A 21,666-nucleotide genomic window follows, 5' to 3' on the forward strand; every position below is an offset into this window, starting at 1 on the left:
AAATATCCCTTTTCCGCGAAATTTAGAACACACATGGTTACCACTTTTTATGTTGACCTGGGGTACCGGGGACAGGATACACAAATATAAGCACAAATTTCACTCGCATCCTGTCTCTGCCATATTGACAATATCAATTTTGTGTTTAATTTGAGTTCTTACATATAAGAACGATGAAAGAGGGCATTTTAAGGCTACTGCTAACCACGCTTTTATATTTTTTGAAGTGGACACGCTGGTTAGAGATTTTGGGAAAGTTATGAGTTGCCAAGTATTTGAATTTTAGGATATTGGCAACTTTTTTAACAAATGGTTTTGGAAACTTAGTTTGTGATCCTGTTCTTTATACATCTCAAAAGGTACACAAATGATCAAATGCAATATTTTCTTAAATATGGTAAAATGGTTTTGGTTGTATCAGAAATAGACACCTGAAGCAAGCTGGAATAGTGACTTCAAACCAGCAAAGGGGCCTGAAACAAGGGTTTTCAAGATGGCGTACAAGGCTAGGAAATTTCTCTTTCCTCACACCCAGGAAAAGGAGAAATTGATGTATACTGGATCATTGTGAAATGCTAATCTAATCCTCTTGTACCTAGTACATCATACAACACAGGTATCACAGAGACAATCTTGACAGTGGGATTAGCTCATGTGTTGACATTGCTATGATGATGGACAACTCCATTTTTGGGATAGTTTGTTAAACTTTTTCATTTTTTTTAATTGACAAATATCTGTGTTACAGAAATTTGTAAATTAAAAGAAAAAAAAATCAAAAATTTAATAAACTACTCTAAAAATTTGTTCTTGTCCAAGCAACTCATTAATAGGCACATATTATTGTTCGGTAATAATCATTTTGATACACCCTGAATCTAACTTTACATGGGAACATGATAGAGCAGTTGGTACAATCTGAGTATATAATTATGTGCAAGAAGCTACCTGAAACCTAATTTTGCATTACATCAGTTTGGAAGGCATTCCTTGCTTTATGCATCTTACCACTAACCTCTGTACATTGTAGTATGTATCAGAAAATTCCCAATAATTACTCACCTGTCCGCTATAGTAGCATTCTTGATTGAATCTACAACAATGCTAGTTTTTCCATGTTTTGTTGCAGAAGTGAGTGTGACACCTAAGTTTGCTCCTGGAGTCTTGGCTACCTCTACCAGAAGTGGTCCAGTAGCATTCCGTACTGCTTCTGTTGACAGAAATCAAAGTTTTGACATAAAATTGATCATTAATATATTTTAATATACATTAAGAATTCCGTATACTTGAATGTTGATGTTCAAAGGCTGTTAACGTTCAACAAATTGCCATATCTGTTTTGCTTGTTTGTTTATTTGTAAAATCAGTTTTAAGTAAAGAGATTAGACCCAAAGGGAACAGACTCCACCATGTTTGCGTGTCGATCACTCATGGAGGTCAAAATAATGTACCTCCGGATTATTTTGCTATGCAGCCAGCAAACTTAAAGTGCCTGCATGTTTGCGTTTTGTATGTAAAGTATTGTGCCGCATAGCGTGCACTAGGTGCTACATGTACAAACCTTTGTAACACTACAGCTCAAGATGCAAATTGTCATACAATTTTAGGCTCTTGTTGATAAATGCCAGAAGTACACTAATTTAATCACCATGCAAAACAAACCAAGATGGCAAGTTTACTAAAGCGTTACATACAGGGCAATTCTGAGTCAGTTCTCTAACCTTTCTCTAGGTTTAATCTCTTTGGTTTTACAAGAAAATTTCTTGTAAATTTTATCATTTAACTCTTCATCATGACCCACTTTTGATTACGCACTCAACATACCACCCAAGGAAGTGCCAAGTTTTCTACATTTCCGATGTGCGACACTCACATATCTAGGGCTTATATTTAGTTCAATTTTACTGGCAAATTGATTTGGAATACTTCCTTCATTACTATAGCAACGGTGATACTAGAGCATCTTGGTACCATGGACAAATTAATACTCTTTAGATCAAGATCAAATATTAGATTACTAACATCATAAAGTGATGACGATACACAGGATCCTATGAGTGCACATATGGGTGAACATCAAAGGAGTATCTTTTTTTTAATGGACAAGACCCCTAATGATTTTATAAGCATAGATCCCTGGGGATGGAAGGTACATTTAATGATGCCAAGGGACATAATAAGCCAGCACATCACCTGTATTTTAGTGTGCTGTTAATGGGAGATTCTTAAACACTTAAGAACGTTCCTGCAATCTTATTGGTTCTTACCCATGTGATATGACACGATATCACACGGGTCAGCATGTGTACATCAACGCGATACGCATACTCACTATTTGAACCAATCGTAGGCGCATATGAATAACAGGACTGATCAATTTTTAAGCCCTAGGTAATTCCTTGTAAAATGCAGGATTTAGTTTGATTAAAATTTGTAATAGGCCTGCTTATGATATTTTTATTTGAATTGAAGTGTTTAAGAATGAGAATAAATGTATTGTTTTTAGCTGCTGTCGTACATCTATCGTCTCATAAACACGGGCGACATCATTATTTTTGGTAAAATAATGATGTCGCCCTTATTATATGAGACGATAGATGCACTCCAGCAGCTAAAAACAATACATTTATTCTCTAAGTATAATGGTTGAAATTACCAAGAAAAGGCAAAATGAACAACCCCCCCACCCCGACCTGTTTCTAGAATGATTGGGTCCAATGGGTTTCAAAATATCAATGATTTGGGTCCATTTTGTACCAATCTTTTGAGCCAAGGGAGGGGGAAGCTGGAGATAATACATTTACAAAAGGATGGTCTTGTGGACAAAATGGGTGTTTCTACAAGCTAACATGGGTAATAACACTCTTATCAGAGGTAACTTGTTGCTAATAGTTCACATATATCACATTTCGGAGGTGTCCATTTCTCCAGGTTCATAAAGGAAGATCATTAGTATAACATTAATTATGTTTATGCTGTTTGTATTAAAACAATATATTGTTATTTATAATCCTTGTAATTTTATGCTTTCTATTATTTCACATTCTTAAATTTAGCATAATCAAAAACATACACACAGCTCTCCTGTCTACCTATGCAAGCCTAATCTTCAGATTTGACATACAATAAAGCATGATTCACCACCATACCTATTACAAGAGCTCAACATAATATAAGAGTAATATTGCCTGCCCCCTTCACCTTCAGACATTGTCCCCTTCCCCATGCATCCTGTGAAAGGGTCAGTCACATGGCTTTAGCCAGCCAGCCAGCCTAGGAAGGACGATGACCATATGACTGGCTAAGCTTACTACCTGACACTGACTGTGAGTCACTTATTTGAGCCTCAAGATACCATTTTGATCATCCCCAAATGGTTAGTGTTGTCTGTTTACAAGTTGTTACAAACACAACGTGGGTCCAGGCTTCAAAGTATACCATGTGCAGTCTTCCATGACTGATGAAAGTTAATACTCCAAACAAGAATTGCACCATTAAATGAAACCTGACAACCTTGACTTCTCAAATCATTAACGCTATACGGATGGCGGTGGGTCTGCTCTGTAGCCTGATTTTACCCTCATACTTCAATAATAATAAAAATGTGTACACAAGCTCTAGGCTGTGTGACATATATCTTATAAGATTTATATGAAATGCTACAAGAAACAAAAATTGTACTTTCAGGTCTCTATACTGCCTTTTTTGAAACAAAAAACCCAAAACATAACAATGCATATTATATGGTGAATGAAGGTGTCCCCTTTTATACACCATTACAAACATTACAATGTTAGAGTATATATATTCATTAAATTATGGCCAAAATGTGTAAACAAGATCACTGATATAAATGAAAGCAATACCAAAACTGCGCACAGCACTAGGACTCATCTTGCATAATCACCATACCAAGTTCACATAAACAAATCATAGTTTTACATTTAAGTAACAGTCATACATATCACTCCACACTATGCAACAGATCAAACTAGACCACACACTCAGACATGTATCTTCACTTTCCTGATACATAAGTCATCTTCAACACCTATCATCACATAAGGATTATCATATATTCCCTTCCCCATAACACATTGCCCCTAGTGCAACACAAATGTGTGAACATAACAACTTGAGCATACATATTTTCATGTACACAAATGGAATGCGTAAGAATGTAACATTTCCTGTGTACTTTCTATCATCTCACCTAGGTAATGCTCTCACACTGTGTACTTTCTATCATCTCACCTAGCGTAATGCTCTCACATTGTGTACTTTCTATCATCTCACCTAGGTAATGCTCTCACACTGTGTACTTTCTATCATCTCACCTAGGTAATGCTCTCACATTGTGTACTTTCTATCATCTCACCTAGGTAATGCTCTCACATTGTGTACTTTTCATGAACTGTCAAGTTCATGTAGACTTGATAAAATATTCAATAGTCTGAAGAAGAAAGTTTGCAAAATATTTGTTTCTTCAAACAGTAAATTTGTAATTTCCAGTCTATTTGCTACTGTTTCCATATAGTAATTCACACTGTGATTTGATAAATTTGTTTTGCCATACAAAAGGAACTGAATAAAAATGTGAAAACAAGTCTTGATGAAAATGCTTTGAACACCCTACATGAATGTATGTTTTCCCTCTAAAGTAGAAATGCTACTAGGGCTGTTCCCTTGGCCATTTGAACTCAATTTCATTTACAGTGTCAAGATAAGGGCAGAAAAGTGAACAATCTGAAGTGATGAAAAACATTCACCAAGCAAATTAATTGCAATTATAAGAATCATCTGTTTCAGATCAAATCAGTTGGATAATTAAGAAAGCAAATGAACACTCTAATACAATATTTGCACATGTACTTCAACAAAGTTCTTGGAAGAAATTCTCTATGGTCCGTTCATACTACGCTGCAATTGCTTTGCGGAGCAGTGTGTTGCCGCACTGTATCGTACTGCAAAATACTGTATTGCGGTATCGCAATAAAGTTACATACATTTTAACTTGGAAATGGGACAAGTTGTGTTGAGTTACGGCAAATAGTAATTGATATATCAGCAGCGCACTGCACCACAAAGCAAATTGTGGTATAGTATGAATGGACCTATAGAGGTACAGCAGCAAAAGCATAATAGCCCCAAAACACAAAATTCTATAAAACTATTGTTTCGATGTCATTGAAAGTTCACAGGAAGACAACTTACAAGAAACTCTCTTTCAATTGCCTCAATATTGGTTGGCTATTCAAGCTAGACACTACAAAAGCAATACAATTTACCTAATTTCCTGAACGAGTTTTCTAATACAAATTGCCAATTATTATAGATAAACTCATGAAGATGAAACTCGTGTAAGCCCTATCTATGTATAATGCATGCTGATCATTGCAGCACAGTGTCATGGGTGTGAAGTATACATTACTCAACTCAACTTCCTTCCAGGACCTTATTAATATAATCATACCAATATTCCAGTGATTGATACCATCCTATACTAATAAGTAGGGTCTACATATTAATTACCAGACAATACATAGCAACTATGAACTATACACAAGCAACTTGTTCTAATAGAAATATTTCACCCTTTCGATACAAAATGTGGATCCACCCAAAGCTACGAGCTCATGCTTCAGAACCCCATTGTTTATTTTTATTTTTTATAACACATGAATTTGTGAAAATCTTTGGATTCACTTTTGAAATCAGAAAACCTTGGAATTGTTAATAAGTTATAGGCTATCCTGTTGCAATTAAATTATAATCCAATTAATTAATTGGGACTTAATAGTTGATTATCATCGGGAGGGCAATACATGTGGTTACACAGAAAACCTGCTGTAAGTGCACTTATCTAGTGCCGACATTTTGTTTATCCATTTGTCTTTACATTTGACCCTATTTTCCTGCATGCGGTTTCTCATTCCTGCTAAGTGATTAAATCAAATCAAATTTATTACATCAGACTGCACATTTCAAAAACAAAACTCCCACCTGTTATCAACTGTTGCCAAATCTATTCATAGCTCAAGTGCATAATAGTATTCAAACAAGAAGATATATTGTCTCAATGAGACAAATGCATAATTTGATTTCCGTCAAATTTCAATTTTGTAATTCTTTACCTAAAATGATGAATAATATTAGTAATAACTGTCAAGAACTGTTTCTGTCCATTTTAACTCAAAAGACGGGGTTAAAATGAAAGAAACCCCACTGGCTATCTTGGCTGTTTCACACACAAGCTCTATGAGGAGATTTAATGTTGTAATTATGATAATTTGGCTGATTCAATGTAGGTGTAAGTTGGGACATGTGCAAATATTATAAATATGCCAACAAATTAGGTTTGTGAAAAATCAACAAATTTTACTCTCTAAGATCGTACATTATGGCTTTAAAGAGACAAAGTTTTTGGTTTCCAATGTAAATGTCCTCCTTTACTCAAAGATTCCAATGTAGCAGCAAAAATAAATGTCTGCAGAATGTCTTGCAATAAGTTTTTAATTCGAGTATCAAAGTAACCACGTACGAGTCACCTAGGTTTCATTATCATTGAGGTATAGGACTTTTTATTTTTTTGGAGAAGAGCAGGTAGGGCAACTACTTGATTATATTTCTACATGTTCATACTACATTCTCTCAAAATTTTTAAAAATTTGCATGAGTCCGTTTTTTTAAATCACATTTTTGTTCCAGGCGGTGATGGAAGCGATATTGCCAATTTTGAGGTCGCCATTGGATTAACACATAATCATGAAATCTTCACAAACAATTCTAAATTTGTTATGTGGTGTCAAAGCAAAATGATCTTACTCTAAAACCGTTGGGGTTCGACAAAGTACCCCACTGCAAGTATGTTAATTTTCCATTTGTAATTGCTAACCATGTATTTTGAATGGGGCTGTCAGCCCTGTATCTTCGCCAGCCTCGTACGTCACGTGTTGCGCTTCCTATGCCGCCTGTTTGTTCTTAAAATGGGGGTTATAGCGCCCTCAACGGACACTCTCTCCATAGGGCTACATGTAAAGACCAGTTATAGACAAATGACCCTAAAATAAAATGGACTCGTGCGAATGTTCTCAAATTTTGCATATGATGTAGATTTAACATCTGGAATGTAATGCAAGTGATGTCGTTGCTGCTCTTCTAAATTCATTTTTAAAATGTCCGCCCCACACCAAGGTGGAGTCTTTGTTTAGCTTGCTTGGTCCTTCTCATTGTAGTTCAGTTAACAATGGTTGTTTTAGGTCTTAGTATAAACTGGCAAATGAACACTATTACCATTCATTTGAGTCTCTCCATTTTAAAATGGCTGGTCCCAAATGACATCATTAAATAAGACTTGCCAAGAATAACACAAACACACATTACTTACCCATAATTGAGACATCATATTCAATTCTGAACAAAGCATCTCTACTGGCCATTTTCAATGCATTGACTGCTTCTATGTGTGAGTAGTTGGTGAAAGACATACCATCAACACTGACAACTCTATCTCCTACTTTCAACGTCCCCTCTCTGCAAACAATGATAGATATATGATGTTATATCTTAACACCTCCTTCAATGTCTGTAGAATTGACAAATCCATTGCTTAAAATATATTCTTTTTCAAGCTGATATACAAAATATATTATCATATGGATCACACAGCTAAAAGACAAATGCTAATGAAATACACAACAGCATTCACTGGCACTCAAGTTTTGCTTTCCATTTTTTCTTCCCATAAGTAAATTACACAATGAATCAATCAATGAGACCAGGTGAACACTTTTTTTGCTCCTGTCCTAAACGCTAGTATTTTGTAACATAACCACTTCTCTTTTCATTTTATCTCCATTTCTGTCTCTTAGCTTATCTTTCATGTTCCGGAATAGTATGCTCATACTGGTTTCATCTGTACTTGTTTGAATTTGCCTAAGATGGTCCTAATAGGACCTGAGCTTGTTTTCCCATGAAACAATTAACACACAACAAGCCTACATGTAGGGCACGGTGGCTCAGTGGTTACGGCCTTGGACTCATAATCCGAGAGCTTGCTCGACGTGCGTGGGTTCGATTCCCCATCCCACCACCGTGTTGCGCCCTTGGGCAAGGCGCTTTGCCTCGCTTGCCTCACCCCACCCAGGTGCAATGGGAAGCTGTTAGGGGTAGTCACAGTCGTTGTACTGATGGACCCTCGCCCACTTGTAGGCTGCAAACGTGGTTCCGACATATTCTAATGACGGCGGAATAAATGTAAAGCGCTTTGAGGCTGTTTACGGCATAAAGTGCTATATAAATATCTACATTTTTTTTTTTTTACCTGTCTGCTGGTCCTCCAGCCCTTATCTGTGTCACAGTTAGTGGCCTGGTCTTGCTATCATTGGGATTGATGCCACCTCTCATAACAAACCCAAAACAACTTGTTACATACAATAAGCCTACCTGTCTGCTGGTCCTCCAGCCCTTATCTGTGTCACAGTTAGTGGCCTGGTCTTGCTATCATTGGGGTTGATGCCACCTCTCATAACAAACCCAAAACAACTTGTTACATACAATAAGCCTACCTGTCTGCTGGTCCTCCAGCCCTTATCTGTGTCACAGTTAATGGCCTGGTCTTGCTATCATTGGGATTGATGCCACCTCTCATAACAAACCCAAAACCTTGGTCTTCTTTTGTCAACTGGATATCTACAGACTTGGAGGTAGCAGTGTCACTAGTTTCATGAGCTGCATGTAAAGAAGACATTAAAAATAAAATAGAATTGTATTACTTAAAGCAGGGATGTCAGTGCATGCTTTATTGGGTGAAGTATTAAATCATGTGCACTATCTGTACACGTATGAAGTAATTGTTACAAAGTACTGACGTCACTGCCACATGGAAGCCAAATCTACTATTGACAATAGTATTGTATGATTTTTACTATTAACAGGCAACACTATAGGATAACATATAACATAATTCCAAAGTCACCACTATGCCGTGAACATTCAACCCAAAATATACACACATAAAAAGACTGTATTAATCCATACTACTCACGTCCTACTGGTATTTCATATTCAATTTCTAATGTCACCCTCTCGCCAGCATTCTTGAGCAAATTGATAACTTCATCATGTCTTAATGTTGCTGTCTTGATGTTGTTTACTGCTGTTATGAAATCCCCATTCTGTACCAGATCACTGCGTTGGGCCACGCCACCAGCTCGCATGTTGGTGACTCTAGGGCGACCATCTTTGTCTGTTCCACCTTGTAAAAGAAATCAAAAGAATGTACATTGAAACACTTGAATTACTTTCAAATGAATTTAAATATTATACTTAAGTGTTTATAGCATTTATAATAACTTTAATTATCTTAGCTCTGAAAAGTTATTAAACTTAATTCAGCTAAAAAACAAATCTATTTTACAATTTAGTTGAACAATTTACTTCTCATTGTAGATTTTCAAAAGAGAAATTTGGTGACATACAGTGGAATATCAACCAAGAAAGTAGGGATGCAACTTGCCACCATGGCTCAAAATTCCATGACAGAATCGACTTAATCCTGCAGTGTGCATCCTCCTTGAAGTCTGTCTGTATCATACACCTCTTTGAGAGCAAAATTGCTCATTTTGTATCTACACCCATTAGTTCCAGTACAATCAGTTTTGTAAATGTCAGTGGGAAGAAATTTGCTTCCTTGGAAATTTCAATTATTATACGATGGTGGCACACACATAAGGTAACAAGGCTCAATGAAAATTACTAATACAATTATACTTTATTGTTCATCTAAAGGATAATCTTGAGCGACTTACCTGACACTGTCAAACCAAAGCCTACCCCTGGTCTCTTCTCAAGCTCAACTACTGTGTAGGCTTTCTTCTCCTCTGAAAATTACAGGAAGTACAGGAAAAATCACTATTAGTTCAAACACTAAGTTCATGGAACATACTTCTACACTTACATGTACACTGCAAATGATGGACATTATTCTACATCAATAATTAATCAAGTAAGCAAATAATTATATAAATCTTGGTGGCAATGGTGGAGTATCATTTTACTTTTTCAGTGAAATTTGCCAAGACATGATTAAAATAGGGGACACTTGTCTCTCCTACCAAATGACACTCTATTATAACCTAGTAATAAATTAAATTGACACACTGTAAATTTCCAGTAAATTATTGTCTGAAAGGAGGCATATGTTTGACGTAATTGAAGGAAATATAACCATGTTAGAAGATTAAATCAATATATATCAAGTAAGTCATACCCATGGGGGTACTGAAGGATGTTTACTTGCTATGTATCATACCAATGTACGTGCCTCTGCTACCCCTCTCCTCAGATCCTACTCAAATCTTAACATCCAGTCAATTCTGCTCCTTTGGCCACAAAAATTCAAATACTTGCAGCATTCACAAACATATTTATATTTTGGGGAACAGAATTCTGCGCAAGGGCAGGGCTGTCGTTACTCGCTAGAGGGGGTATGGGGGTGTGACACCCATCAATACACAATTTTTGTTGGCAAAAATTGACTGTTGTCGTCAAAACCATGTTATTGTCAGCAAATGTAGTTAAAGCTATATGTGATTGTTGGCAAATGGCAAATTGCAAGAGTCATTTAAAAGATTAATGTGTTACGAACCCTTACCAATGTTGAAGCCTTATTAAGCAATATTTAAGCAATATCACAAGCAATAAACAAAATATGCTTTATTTTAGCAATACCACAAGCAGTGTTGAAGCATATTGCTAGCAATAGGCAATATATTGTTACCTGCACCAATGTCCATTAGCAATATAAAACTAAATAAACAATATAAACATTTCAAGCAATATACTGTTAACAACTAGTATTTAGCAATATAAAATTAGCAATATAAAATATTTAGCAATATGACCTCAGGGTCAAATGGTGCATTATGGTAATATATTTCCAACTGTCATTTTGAATTGTGATGACTGCAGAGATGATGGAAGCTCCTCGTTTTTTTGATGTTTTCAGCTATGAAATGCCTTCATTTCATTAACATTGTGATGTTATTTGACAATCAATGTATATGTGATCCATGTAGCTATAAAAGTTGTTACTGCTTGGAAGTGTCCAAGTGTTATTAGCATGCATGGACAAGTATATAGGTAAGCTTAAAAATATACACGATTGATTTAAGTATTCAGGTGCTGTGAAAGCTAGGCATGCATTTCTTGAAACATGGAATGACCAAGCACCATGGGAGGGAGGAGTATATTGGGGCATATTCAGTACATCATAACTTAAGGTCTATAGCGTCTTTATGCTAGCTTAATACTGTGGTAGAAAAACGTACAACACACTGTTAAGACTTTTAGACTAGTTTTGCATTAATAATTATATTTTATGTTCAAGTATATGCAATTTAATTAATGTACAAAAAAGTATTATATCATCTGATGTGTGCGCAAACTATGTTGCTCAAAGTCAGAAGGTAACTAAAACACTATATTCTCTCGACTAGATCTAAAGCATGTGTTGGATCACAAAAGCAATACATGTATATTACTTCTTAGTGTAAGCAATATATTGCTTCTTAGTGTAAGCAATATATTGCCTATTTTTGTAAGCAATATATTGCTTTTTGTGTAAGCAATATATGCCTAAATATCAGAAACGAAGCCTTAAAATATTGCTTAAGTATGCCTAAGGTATGCCTTAAAAATATGCCTTAAATATTGCTTATAAGGCATATGGATATTAAGGGGGTTCAAAACGATGTTTCTGGAAAACAGAAAATGAATTTAGAACCATTTGAATAGATTGAATAGGTTAAGCTAAATACACTGAGCAAAATAGTTTTTGTTTGAAGGAAATCGGACATACGGTTGTCAAGATATGCATGTTTTTAGTTTCTTTGTATTCTATTGTTTTTGCCAATATATTGATGAAGTTAATGAGGAAAATTGGCAAAATGTGCTCATGAATATTCATGTTTGCCAATATTATACCAATATCTTATGAATAAACATTCATACTACTTTTATTTTAAATGATTTTGACATGAAACTTTGCCACTGTGTTTCTATGGCCTAAAACATTACCATGTGATTTTCCCGCCCATCTAATTTGCATAATTAATTAGCATTATACTTAAGGCTAATTAATTATGCAAATATGCAAATTAGATTTATGGAAAATCACATGTTAAAGGTTTAGGTCATAGAGACACATTGGCAAAGTTTCAGAATCAAAATTTAAAAAGGTAAAAGTAGTATGAAGGTTTATTCATAAAATATTGGCAAAATATTGGCAAAATTAATATTAATGAGCACATTTTGCCAATTTTCTTCATTAACTTCATCAATATATTGGCAAAAACAATAGAATACAAAGAATCTTTCAACAGCAATATCTCAAAAACTGTTTGTCCGATTTAAGATTATTTTGCATATCTCTCTGCAACAAGTCTATTTTAATCTCAATCAGAGCAACTTGATTTTGCCTTTCGTACCACCTTAAGGCTTTGAAGCCTAATATATTGTTAGGTATATTGCTTAAATATGGCTTAAATTTTGGTAAGGGAAATTGTGTTGCTGTTACGTAATAGACCTATTGTTAATGTTATAGTAGTTACTAATCATAAAAAAATTGTCGGAAAATTTTTACATTTTAGATTCTTGAGCACTGTCCTGGCTAAAAAAAATTGGATCTACAATTCACAAAATATTTCCGTCGGCAAAACATGCTATACACCCACCGAATCATATTGGTCTAGCGACGCCCCTGTGCAAGGGAATACTAAGGGTGAATACCACCTTTTTACTATTTTTACAATAAACAAACATATTTTTTGTTCATCAAATAAAAAAAATATATTTAAGCTCTGGTTGTTTCCGATGGTACCCTATACCCTATTCCATGGGTTCTCAATGGGCAGCCCACAGACCAAATCGGGCCCACAGACCAATGATGGGTTGGCCCTTGAGCAGCTCTGAAATGCACAGTAAACTTAGCAAAACAAGGACGGTGTATTTGGCTCTAAAATACAGATTTTTGGGAAGTGATTGGCCCTCTATGGCCCACAAGCAAACCCCTGATCAATTCAGTATTTGGATTGTAACAAATTGGATATGATATGGGGATAAGACATGTTAGCATTTTCAGGCTAAAAACTCAAAAATAAGGAAACTTGGGTCCTGAATCACAGTTTAAGCTGTCACAAATTGGATAAATCCTTCATTCTATTTTTGATTACATATGCCTTCAAGTCTGACAAAATTGCTTCAGTTTGGTCAGATTTTTATGAACATATATCATTACATGGCCTCATAATTTGACGTCAATGTTTTGAGTTCAGTCTATACCAATACATACATAATTGGTTAAATTATCATTACATTGCGTTGGTTTCCTGGCAACTGAGTCAACTGTCATTGTAGACAAGAAGACCAGTCTAGTTGTCGCAATTCCTTATCCCATAATCAGTTTATCAGGCAGGCAATGTTTCGGCTCAACTATCCTGAATATATTCTGATTGACTACTGACTGGCTTAGATCCGCTATGTTAACAAAGATATATTGACTTAACATACTTAAATCAATGCTTGAAGATTCCTTGATTTATGTAGCTTTATAATAAAGCTGCTACTAATAGACTATCTACAATTCAAAGAATCAGATAATTCAGAGAAGCCTGGATGCTTTTTCTTGTTGCTGGACTGTGAAGAGGCCCATTGGTGTTTTGCATTTGTGCTATATGACACTTTAACCAAACCTTGGTACCCAAGTTTTTCTATTTACTATATGATTTCATAAGAAATCCCGAATGGGGGCTCAGGGGTGTGACCAAATCATATACGCGCATACACAATCATCCTATTTGGGGGTAATAACACGGTAACAGCCTCTTGTAAAGTTTTAATCTTAATTCTGCTTCCACACATTTACAACCATATGCTGGGTAAATACTTGACAATTTGTGGAAATGTTAGTAATTACAGGTCTATGCAAAAGGTGAGAAGCCAGATTGAAAGTGTAAAGCACTTTTAAGCTGCAATCAAGTTCAATTCTAATGTAGAATGTCAAGTTGTTTTTTATTAAAACAGTCCTCTTTGCATATTTTACTTTAGCATGAAATTGAGGCAGGGAATTGAGGCCATGTACTTTGGGGATTTATACGAAGATGCTCAAGTCTAGACAACCCTGGTACACTTGTTTTCATTAGTAATTGGAACAGAGTAAAGGAAAGAAGCCATCACAAATCCTTCAAATGTAGATTTATAGTTATTACAACTAGCACTTTGCATTCAGTTTTATCGGCTTGTCTATTTCATCTCTTTCAAACTGTTCCTGTACACTTGCCACAGCACATCAAACTTTGTTCAAGAATATTGATAAAAAAATGGTGGACGCAGGAAGCAAATGGACCATTATAAATTCCTACTCTAATATATGTCTCCATGAAGCAATAATCCTATTCTGATTCAAGATGGGAAAACATTTCTAGCTTTCCTAAGATATTTGGTTTAAATAGGTTTGAATTGGTAAATAGTTATTTTGTCATATGTTAAAGTTTTGCTCACTCATTCTCAAATGTATGATGAATTTCTACTCGGAAGTAGAACATGGCATTTGTCAGAAATCAGCCATGGAAGTTTTAGATTATATTTCTATTTTTATCTGCCATTACCATGTTCGCCACATTGATCATTTCACCCAAAATGTATTCTTTTTGAGTCATAAATCCACAACATAAACATAGAAATAATGTTCTTGTTATTCAAAGCAAGCATACTTTTTCAGTTTGGAAAATATTGGTTTATACTTTTAGAAAAGGTCAGTTTAAACTTAGAAATAGAAAATATTCTTGGTAATCACACATTTATTTTAATATCTTGTTTTGTTTTGTTCTGGGAAAGCTTGGAACAGCGGAGCAACAGAAGGGAACTATATATTTTTTGAATTGGCAAGTTAGTAATGTCAATGCCTTGAGGCAGCTGTTTCACATGTGCATCTCAGTATCGTCTTTTGAGGTAAAAATAGTATACAAGCTTCACACTAATCAATATAAGATTGTTTGATTTGAACTGATGTTAAAAACTAAACGGGAAGGAGTACAGCCGGTATGTTAACATGGAGTGGCAATAAAAAAGGCCATTGGCAGTTTCGGTCTTCAAGAACTACCTCTGATCTTTAGGTGAACATGTCCCAGATCGAATATGGAGACAACGATTACTACTTACATGTGCTAATTAAAGGGATAGGGGAAGATATTAACCAACAGAGAGATAAACCTTCACCCTTAAAAAACTTGGGACATTCATGTACTTGACATATCGCTGCTTCAGGTGATCCCATGAAAGAACCTATACACTGTGTCTCTCCAATTCAATGACTCACACAGCGTATGTACTTGATTAGATAGAAAACATATGATGTACAATGTAGAATCATGTTTTAATCCTGGGATATTACCTGGGATATTTTGTGCTTGTGGGACAGACAAGTCTTGTGATGAGATGTGGCCGTTGCCATTAGCCAGCTTCTTGCTACGCTCTTCATCTTCTGGAAGAAAATACACACAAAGTTGAGATGTTAAAAAGTGATTTACTTTAAGGTTTTCTACAAGAACAGTAAACTATACAGCTGGAAATATATTAACCCCATAATAGTCTCATATAGCATTGTTTTGGTTGGGTGAAATGCACAAAATTTAGACCATAGCAACAAAATAGTGAAAATATCTCAATATACATTATTGGACAGCTGATGAAAATACATTGAGCTATATCAATGTGCATACAAAGGAAATTCAAAGCAAAACATTTGTCACGTATGCATATTTCTTGAAACACTGGGGCAGTATTGCGTTATAATTGTTTAAAACTAATCTCAAAACTGAGCACTAAATGTACATTTAAGCTCTCACAACCACACAGACGAATACTGCAAATGTTCCAAAGCATGGCGTAATGCTGGAATACTCTCTAAACTAGGTGTTTTTTTTTGTTACCGTATGCTGGTTTCATACTTTCTAGCGTGCCGTGACACTTCATCACTCCCCTTGCACTTTTTTGCAAGCGGAGCGGCACACCGCTCAGCGGCATGACAATGAAAGCCAATATTGCCGCTCAGCATTGCCAGAAATGGTATCATGTTCTCATACGTCAGAGTGGCACCACTCCCGAGTTGACTTGAATTGAACTCCTAGCGATGCTGATGCTTGAGCAGAGCATTGGAGTGAGCGATACATCGGCTTGCCGCTGGTCACCGCTAGCGTTTCTGGTGCGACTGTGCAGTGAAGCAAAATCGTTGTCAGAGCGGCAAAGCGGCAGGAAAGTATCAAACCAGCATTAGGGTTCAATTTTGCAAGAGAGTTTGTTTAATAAGGTCAGTGATAGGACCAAGATTAGGGTTACATTGAGGATTAGTTTTAGGATTTAGTGTTATGGTTTGTAGTTGGATAACTGTTTGTGTTAGGATACATAGGGTCTTCCAGAAAATACATTTCTATACCAGGTTTGAACTTCTCCCAAATTTGTTTCAAGAATACAGAATATGTGCGTTTTTGTGTCAGAAGCGTCAATTTGACATCTATATAGGAAATTCATATGAACAATTTCTAATTACGCACGCTGTATCATAACCTTACACTAATAGATACCTGCACTAAATCAAATGAATCATAGGCCTATTCTAAAATGTGATTCAAATTACATTTTATACATACACAATGAGTCCTTGGAACAACATATGATTTCCTTTATTCCATCCTTGAATTAAGAGTAATCATATGAACACTACTGAAGTTGAGTCACTTGCAATCTACTTTATGGCGACAAAAATTTTGAACATTTTAATAATTTTTCCTATTTTATAATCTATGTCAAATCTCACTTCACGTTTCTCTCCTCAATTTCCTTCCCTCCCTGAACTTAAAGGTTCTGGTCCGGGGATCTGGTATGTGAAATATATTAATGCAATTATTCAAACATCAAATTCAATACCAACTAACCGACTACCTTGTTAGTTGAAAGTAGGCATAATAGGTGTGTAATAGTATTCATTTAAGAAAAACACCTTGACCACCAGCACCAAATGTAATCAACTAATACAGTCTACAAATTGGGATAAAGACAGTCACTGTATCACTGAGCCCATGTAAGTGAACAGTTTTACCTATGTGTAAAGGATTTTTAAAAACTTGATCCAGTATTCTATTACCCAGAGGGAACATTATCGTTGCAAATCATATTTAAGAGCTCTTTTAAAAGCTCCCAAACAATGGTACCGGTAATTAGTAAAGCATGGCACATTCTACACAGAACATTTCACATAGTTACACATTCAATTTTCATGATATGCACTGCAACTTGCATTGTGAATATGTGATGGTCCCTACCAGAATGTGAACATAAACTTGCAAAATGTGCACAAAAGCACTGACATTTTCTTATTAAACCACACTACATTTAGGGTAATCGAATCAGTAATGCATTCTATGCACCAGGCCTTTGCACCCCTCCCATGTTTCTTCAGCAATAACGTTTTGCATAGTTACACATTCAATTTTCACAATCTGCGCTGCAACTTGCATTGTGAATATGTGCATGCTCTCTACCAGAATGTGAACAGAAGCGTTGACATTTTCTTATCAAATTCAGGATAATCAAATCGCTAATGCACCCTATGCACCGGGCCTATGCACCCCTCCCATGTGTCTTCAGCAATAACATCTAAATAATGGATGAGACATATATCGAGGGGTCAGAGCCAAAAGGCCCTAAGTACAAAAATACCATTTAATGATACAGGCATTTTTGTAATTAGGGCCATTTGGCTCTCACACATATCATGCATTTAGTGTTGCACTTAGAGCTTTACATTTCCACTGATTTTCCACTACATATCTGTAGCTATAGGTTCATTGTGGCTTTACAATTATAAGGTGCCCAGTGTTATAAGGATTATTTTGGTACCAAAATCTTATTTTGGCTAAAAATACACTTAGGGCTCTGACCCCTCAATATTATTTGGGCATAAAGGATACTGCATTACTTTTTAAGAAAATCTACTACTAATCAATCACTTGCTATAAATTTATAAAGAATATAATGGAATATAAATACCAGGGCCAATGCAAACATGGGTGCTTTGCTGCTCAGGGTTTGTTTTTTTTGACACTGAGGATAAAAATCCTCACTATTTTTGCCTATCTGTAAAAACGCATAATAACCAATGACTAAAACTGGTGCACCAAATAGCTTCAATTGGGACTTCAATTTCCAAATTTCCAAAATCTCAGGGGCACGTCACCTCTGCATCACAGTGCCCACTTCACAGCCATATTTTAACATTAGTCCCCCCTTGACTGATCTGGCTCCACCCCTGCTGAGTGTAGTGGGCACCCCCTCTTTAAAAACAAAGTAATGTTCTGCGGCCTCTGCATATATTATACAGCCTCCATATCTCAGACTGAAGAAATATATTATTATGACATTTTATAGCCATATAAATCTTGCAACAAATGTGTCAGAAAACTTGGTGAAAAGAAATATATCATTGTGAAAATGAAATAGAGCATAACATTGCATTCTATAGGAGAACATTTATCAAGGAAACAAAATAATGTCATGCAACTGGGAAAAAACAAGCGTTCATCTGTGAGCATGTTCAAAATGAGAGAAATTATGCAGTTCAGATTCCACAATGAATTGTTTGTATCGGAGTGGACACATTGCTTCAAATTATTAACTAAGACAAACTTTAGAACGTAATTATCTCTTCATGCAGTTTATTTTGTGCCAGGACATTGTTGTACTTTACCATAAAGTACTATCTAGTTCCAAGGACCAAGGTGGCTATAAATGAAACAAAATACAATTGATTTTTTAAAATCTATTATTATGACCCAACATTTGTCTGTCCATGTGTACATTGTACCACAACATTCCAACCTACACAAAATGCGAAATGCACATGCATATAAACGGGAATAGAGATTCAACACAACCAACACAGGTTTAATATCAATTGTAACATATGACCAAAAGGTGATATTGTTCTTTTGTCTGAGGTGAAGTTTTTCTTTTGAACTTGGTTGTTGAATTGTAACAAATTTTGACATTCCATATGATAATAGGTAATCCATAGCCATAATAACAGGTTCTGATCAGTTCTTTTGATAAGGTCCGCAGGGTCAATTTTGCTGAAATTGACAATTTTAGCCTCTGAAAATCAATAGCCGTTTCTGAAATAATTACAAGCTTGACTATTATGATATAAGCACTGCTAAAATACTACTAATGGCAGAGCAGGAAAATATCTGACCACAAAATATGCAGTATTGGCCTTTCCCAAATCATACAGACTTTTTGATTCATAAGGATAGCTTCTAATATTTCCATCAAAAAGAACTTAATTAATTCATAGCCAAAAGGGTAATTAATTAAAAGGGCATTTCGTGATCCACAGCCTCATCCGCCCACTTTTCTCAAAAAAAAGTTGAGATTTTTATATCACTGGAATACTCTGGCTACATAATGTTTATGTACAAAATATTTCTTGCAGATTAATTCGTTTAGCAAAGATATCACGAAATTTGAATTTCGTTCTGGTGCACCAGAACGAAATTACAACGTATTGTCTATGGAGCAGTGTAATACACATAATCATGCATAACTCGCAAACGCAAAAATCGGAATCAACTGATATTTTGGGAATATGCTTTTTTTCGTGGATATGTACTGAAAAATGTCATAAAAAGAGGATGCTAGGATCACGAAATACTCCTTTCATTTACATTAAATGGCTAATTTATACTATTGATTCCCGATGGAGAGATTTATTCAATAGCAAGAACAAGTTTGTTAATTTGTTTGGTAGCTTTGTTTTGCACTTGTTTTTACTTAATTATTATTTTGTTTTGTTTTTGATCTATTTGTTTGTTGTTGTTTTGTTTTTCAAAAGGAAAGTTAATTGAAAGTGAGAGTCTTGTACAAATCAACAAAGAACTTGCAACATGTATAAAATACAAGTGTGCAATATATTGAAAGTGGGGGAAAATAGACTCACTGGATTAGGCCATGATTTTGAAAACCTTTACGTTTTAAAAGTTTAAAATATCAAGACCTGCTGAAATGGTGAATTATACAATCTCATTTCTTGAAAATATATTTCCTATATACTGGAGGTATGCTTCCTTTGATTTAAATAAATGTAGAAAACATTTATTTTTCTTTCTTTCAAACATATTTACAGTATGATGACTATCAATTTTTGGGTTGACTCTTCGAAAACTTTAGTAAAAACTTTCATATTTTTACTATTCCATATATATGTCATCATAAGTTAACAAGTTTTGTGGAGTCACCACAAAGATAATTTCTATCAATATATAACACATTTTTGTTACATATATAGTTATACTCATCTTTTTGCATATTTCTATATCAAATTTCACACCCTACATCTCTAGATAGTCAGTCACCCTTGTCTAGACTTCAGGATAATAAAAGACACTTTATTCTTTTAATAACCGCACGATTTACCGGATTTCACCATTATTTGGTATATCCTATTTTGCCTCCAGACTCTTCCACCTTATAGTATACAAATAATGTTACAAGACATGGCCTGGGTAATACAAGAAAATATTGTTTCAAATTCTTGAAAAATCTTCTGATGATGCCAAAATCTATTGCCATGAAAATCTACAATCATGGAAGATAATCTACATGTAAGATGTCTTTTATTTTCTTGCATATTTGTCTTTTGGCCTTCCCACCCACATTTCGATGGCTGGCCCCCGGGGGCACTCAATAGGCCCCTTTTTTATAGTCACATAAACCTGATGACCCCTTTTTTTAAGTCATACCTGATAACCCCCCTTTTTTAGTCGCAGCTACCCAATGACCCCCTTTTTTTCTAAATTTGTATCATCAAAATGCCACAAAATAATGCGAAAACAAATTCTCTTATTTCAGCAAATTTGTATTTGAAATTTGTAACAAGAAATAGAATTTTGCTCCATTTTTCTAAAATTTTTACCAGATGACTCCTTTTTTGAAATTTCATACCCAATGAGCCCTTTTTAAAAAGTATTATACCCAATGACTCCCTTTTTTATTTTGTTTGTACCCAATGACCCACCTTTTAAAAACAACATTTTGTACCGATGGGCCCCTACTTGTGACGCCGGTAGGCACTTCTAAAAGTTGAGTGCCCCCTGCTGCCCCACATTTCGACCCTCTCTCATTCATTTGTCATCTTTTTACACACCACACATGCCACAAACATACTTGCAATAGATTAATGTATACAGTAGTTACATGGCCTGTTAAAGTAATTATTCAAAATTCTCGAGACTAAATACCCCTATAACAATATCTATCATAATTATAGTATCATGTTTACCCCCATTCTGGCCCTAGAGGCAGCTCAATAGTAACTCAGTTGCAAGTCAAAGTAATCATGGCTGACAACACACAATACATCCTAGAAACAACAAGACAATTTTTAAATTCTTTGAAATGGTATAGCAGTCGAGCTTGTCAAATGATGCAGCCCAATAACCCAATCCCACAACAATAGTCATAACAAATTAATACATATTGCAACATATTGTACAAAAATAATCCCTGATTAAACATAAAGCTAACACACAATCTAGATACTATATTATATAGGCC

At 35.3% G+C, this 21,666-nt stretch overlaps 1 protein-coding gene across 2 annotated transcripts in view; it reads right to left on the bottom strand.

The window, feature by feature from the left end:
* The window catches only part of LOC140149246 (glutamate receptor-interacting protein 2-like), a 53,066-nt gene that overhangs the window by 22,628 nt on the left and 8,772 nt on the right, over positions 1-21,666 (bottom strand). Inside the window, exons 2-7 of one of the 2 annotated variants that reach the window (XM_072171479.1) lie at positions 15,452-15,541; positions 9,810-9,881; positions 9,047-9,256; positions 8,568-8,730; positions 7,388-7,533; positions 1,063-1,210 (exon numbers count right to left, since the gene is read on the bottom strand). In XM_072171479.1, the coding sequence (XP_072027580.1) occupies positions 1,063-1,210; positions 7,388-7,533; positions 8,568-8,730; positions 9,047-9,256; positions 9,810-9,881; positions 15,452-15,541 (829 nt within the window). Of the gene's footprint in view, positions 1-1,062; positions 1,211-7,387; positions 7,534-8,323; positions 8,415-8,567; positions 8,731-9,046; positions 9,257-9,809; positions 9,882-15,451; positions 15,542-21,666 lie in introns of those variants that run through there. The other variant, XM_072171478.1, reaches the window with a different exon arrangement.

The sequence above is a fragment of the Amphiura filiformis genome, chromosome 3, assembly GCF_039555335.1.
Source record: "Amphiura filiformis chromosome 3, Afil_fr2py, whole genome shotgun sequence".
NCBI lineage: Eukaryota > Metazoa > Echinodermata > Ophiuroidea > Amphilepidida > Amphiuridae > Amphiura > Amphiura filiformis.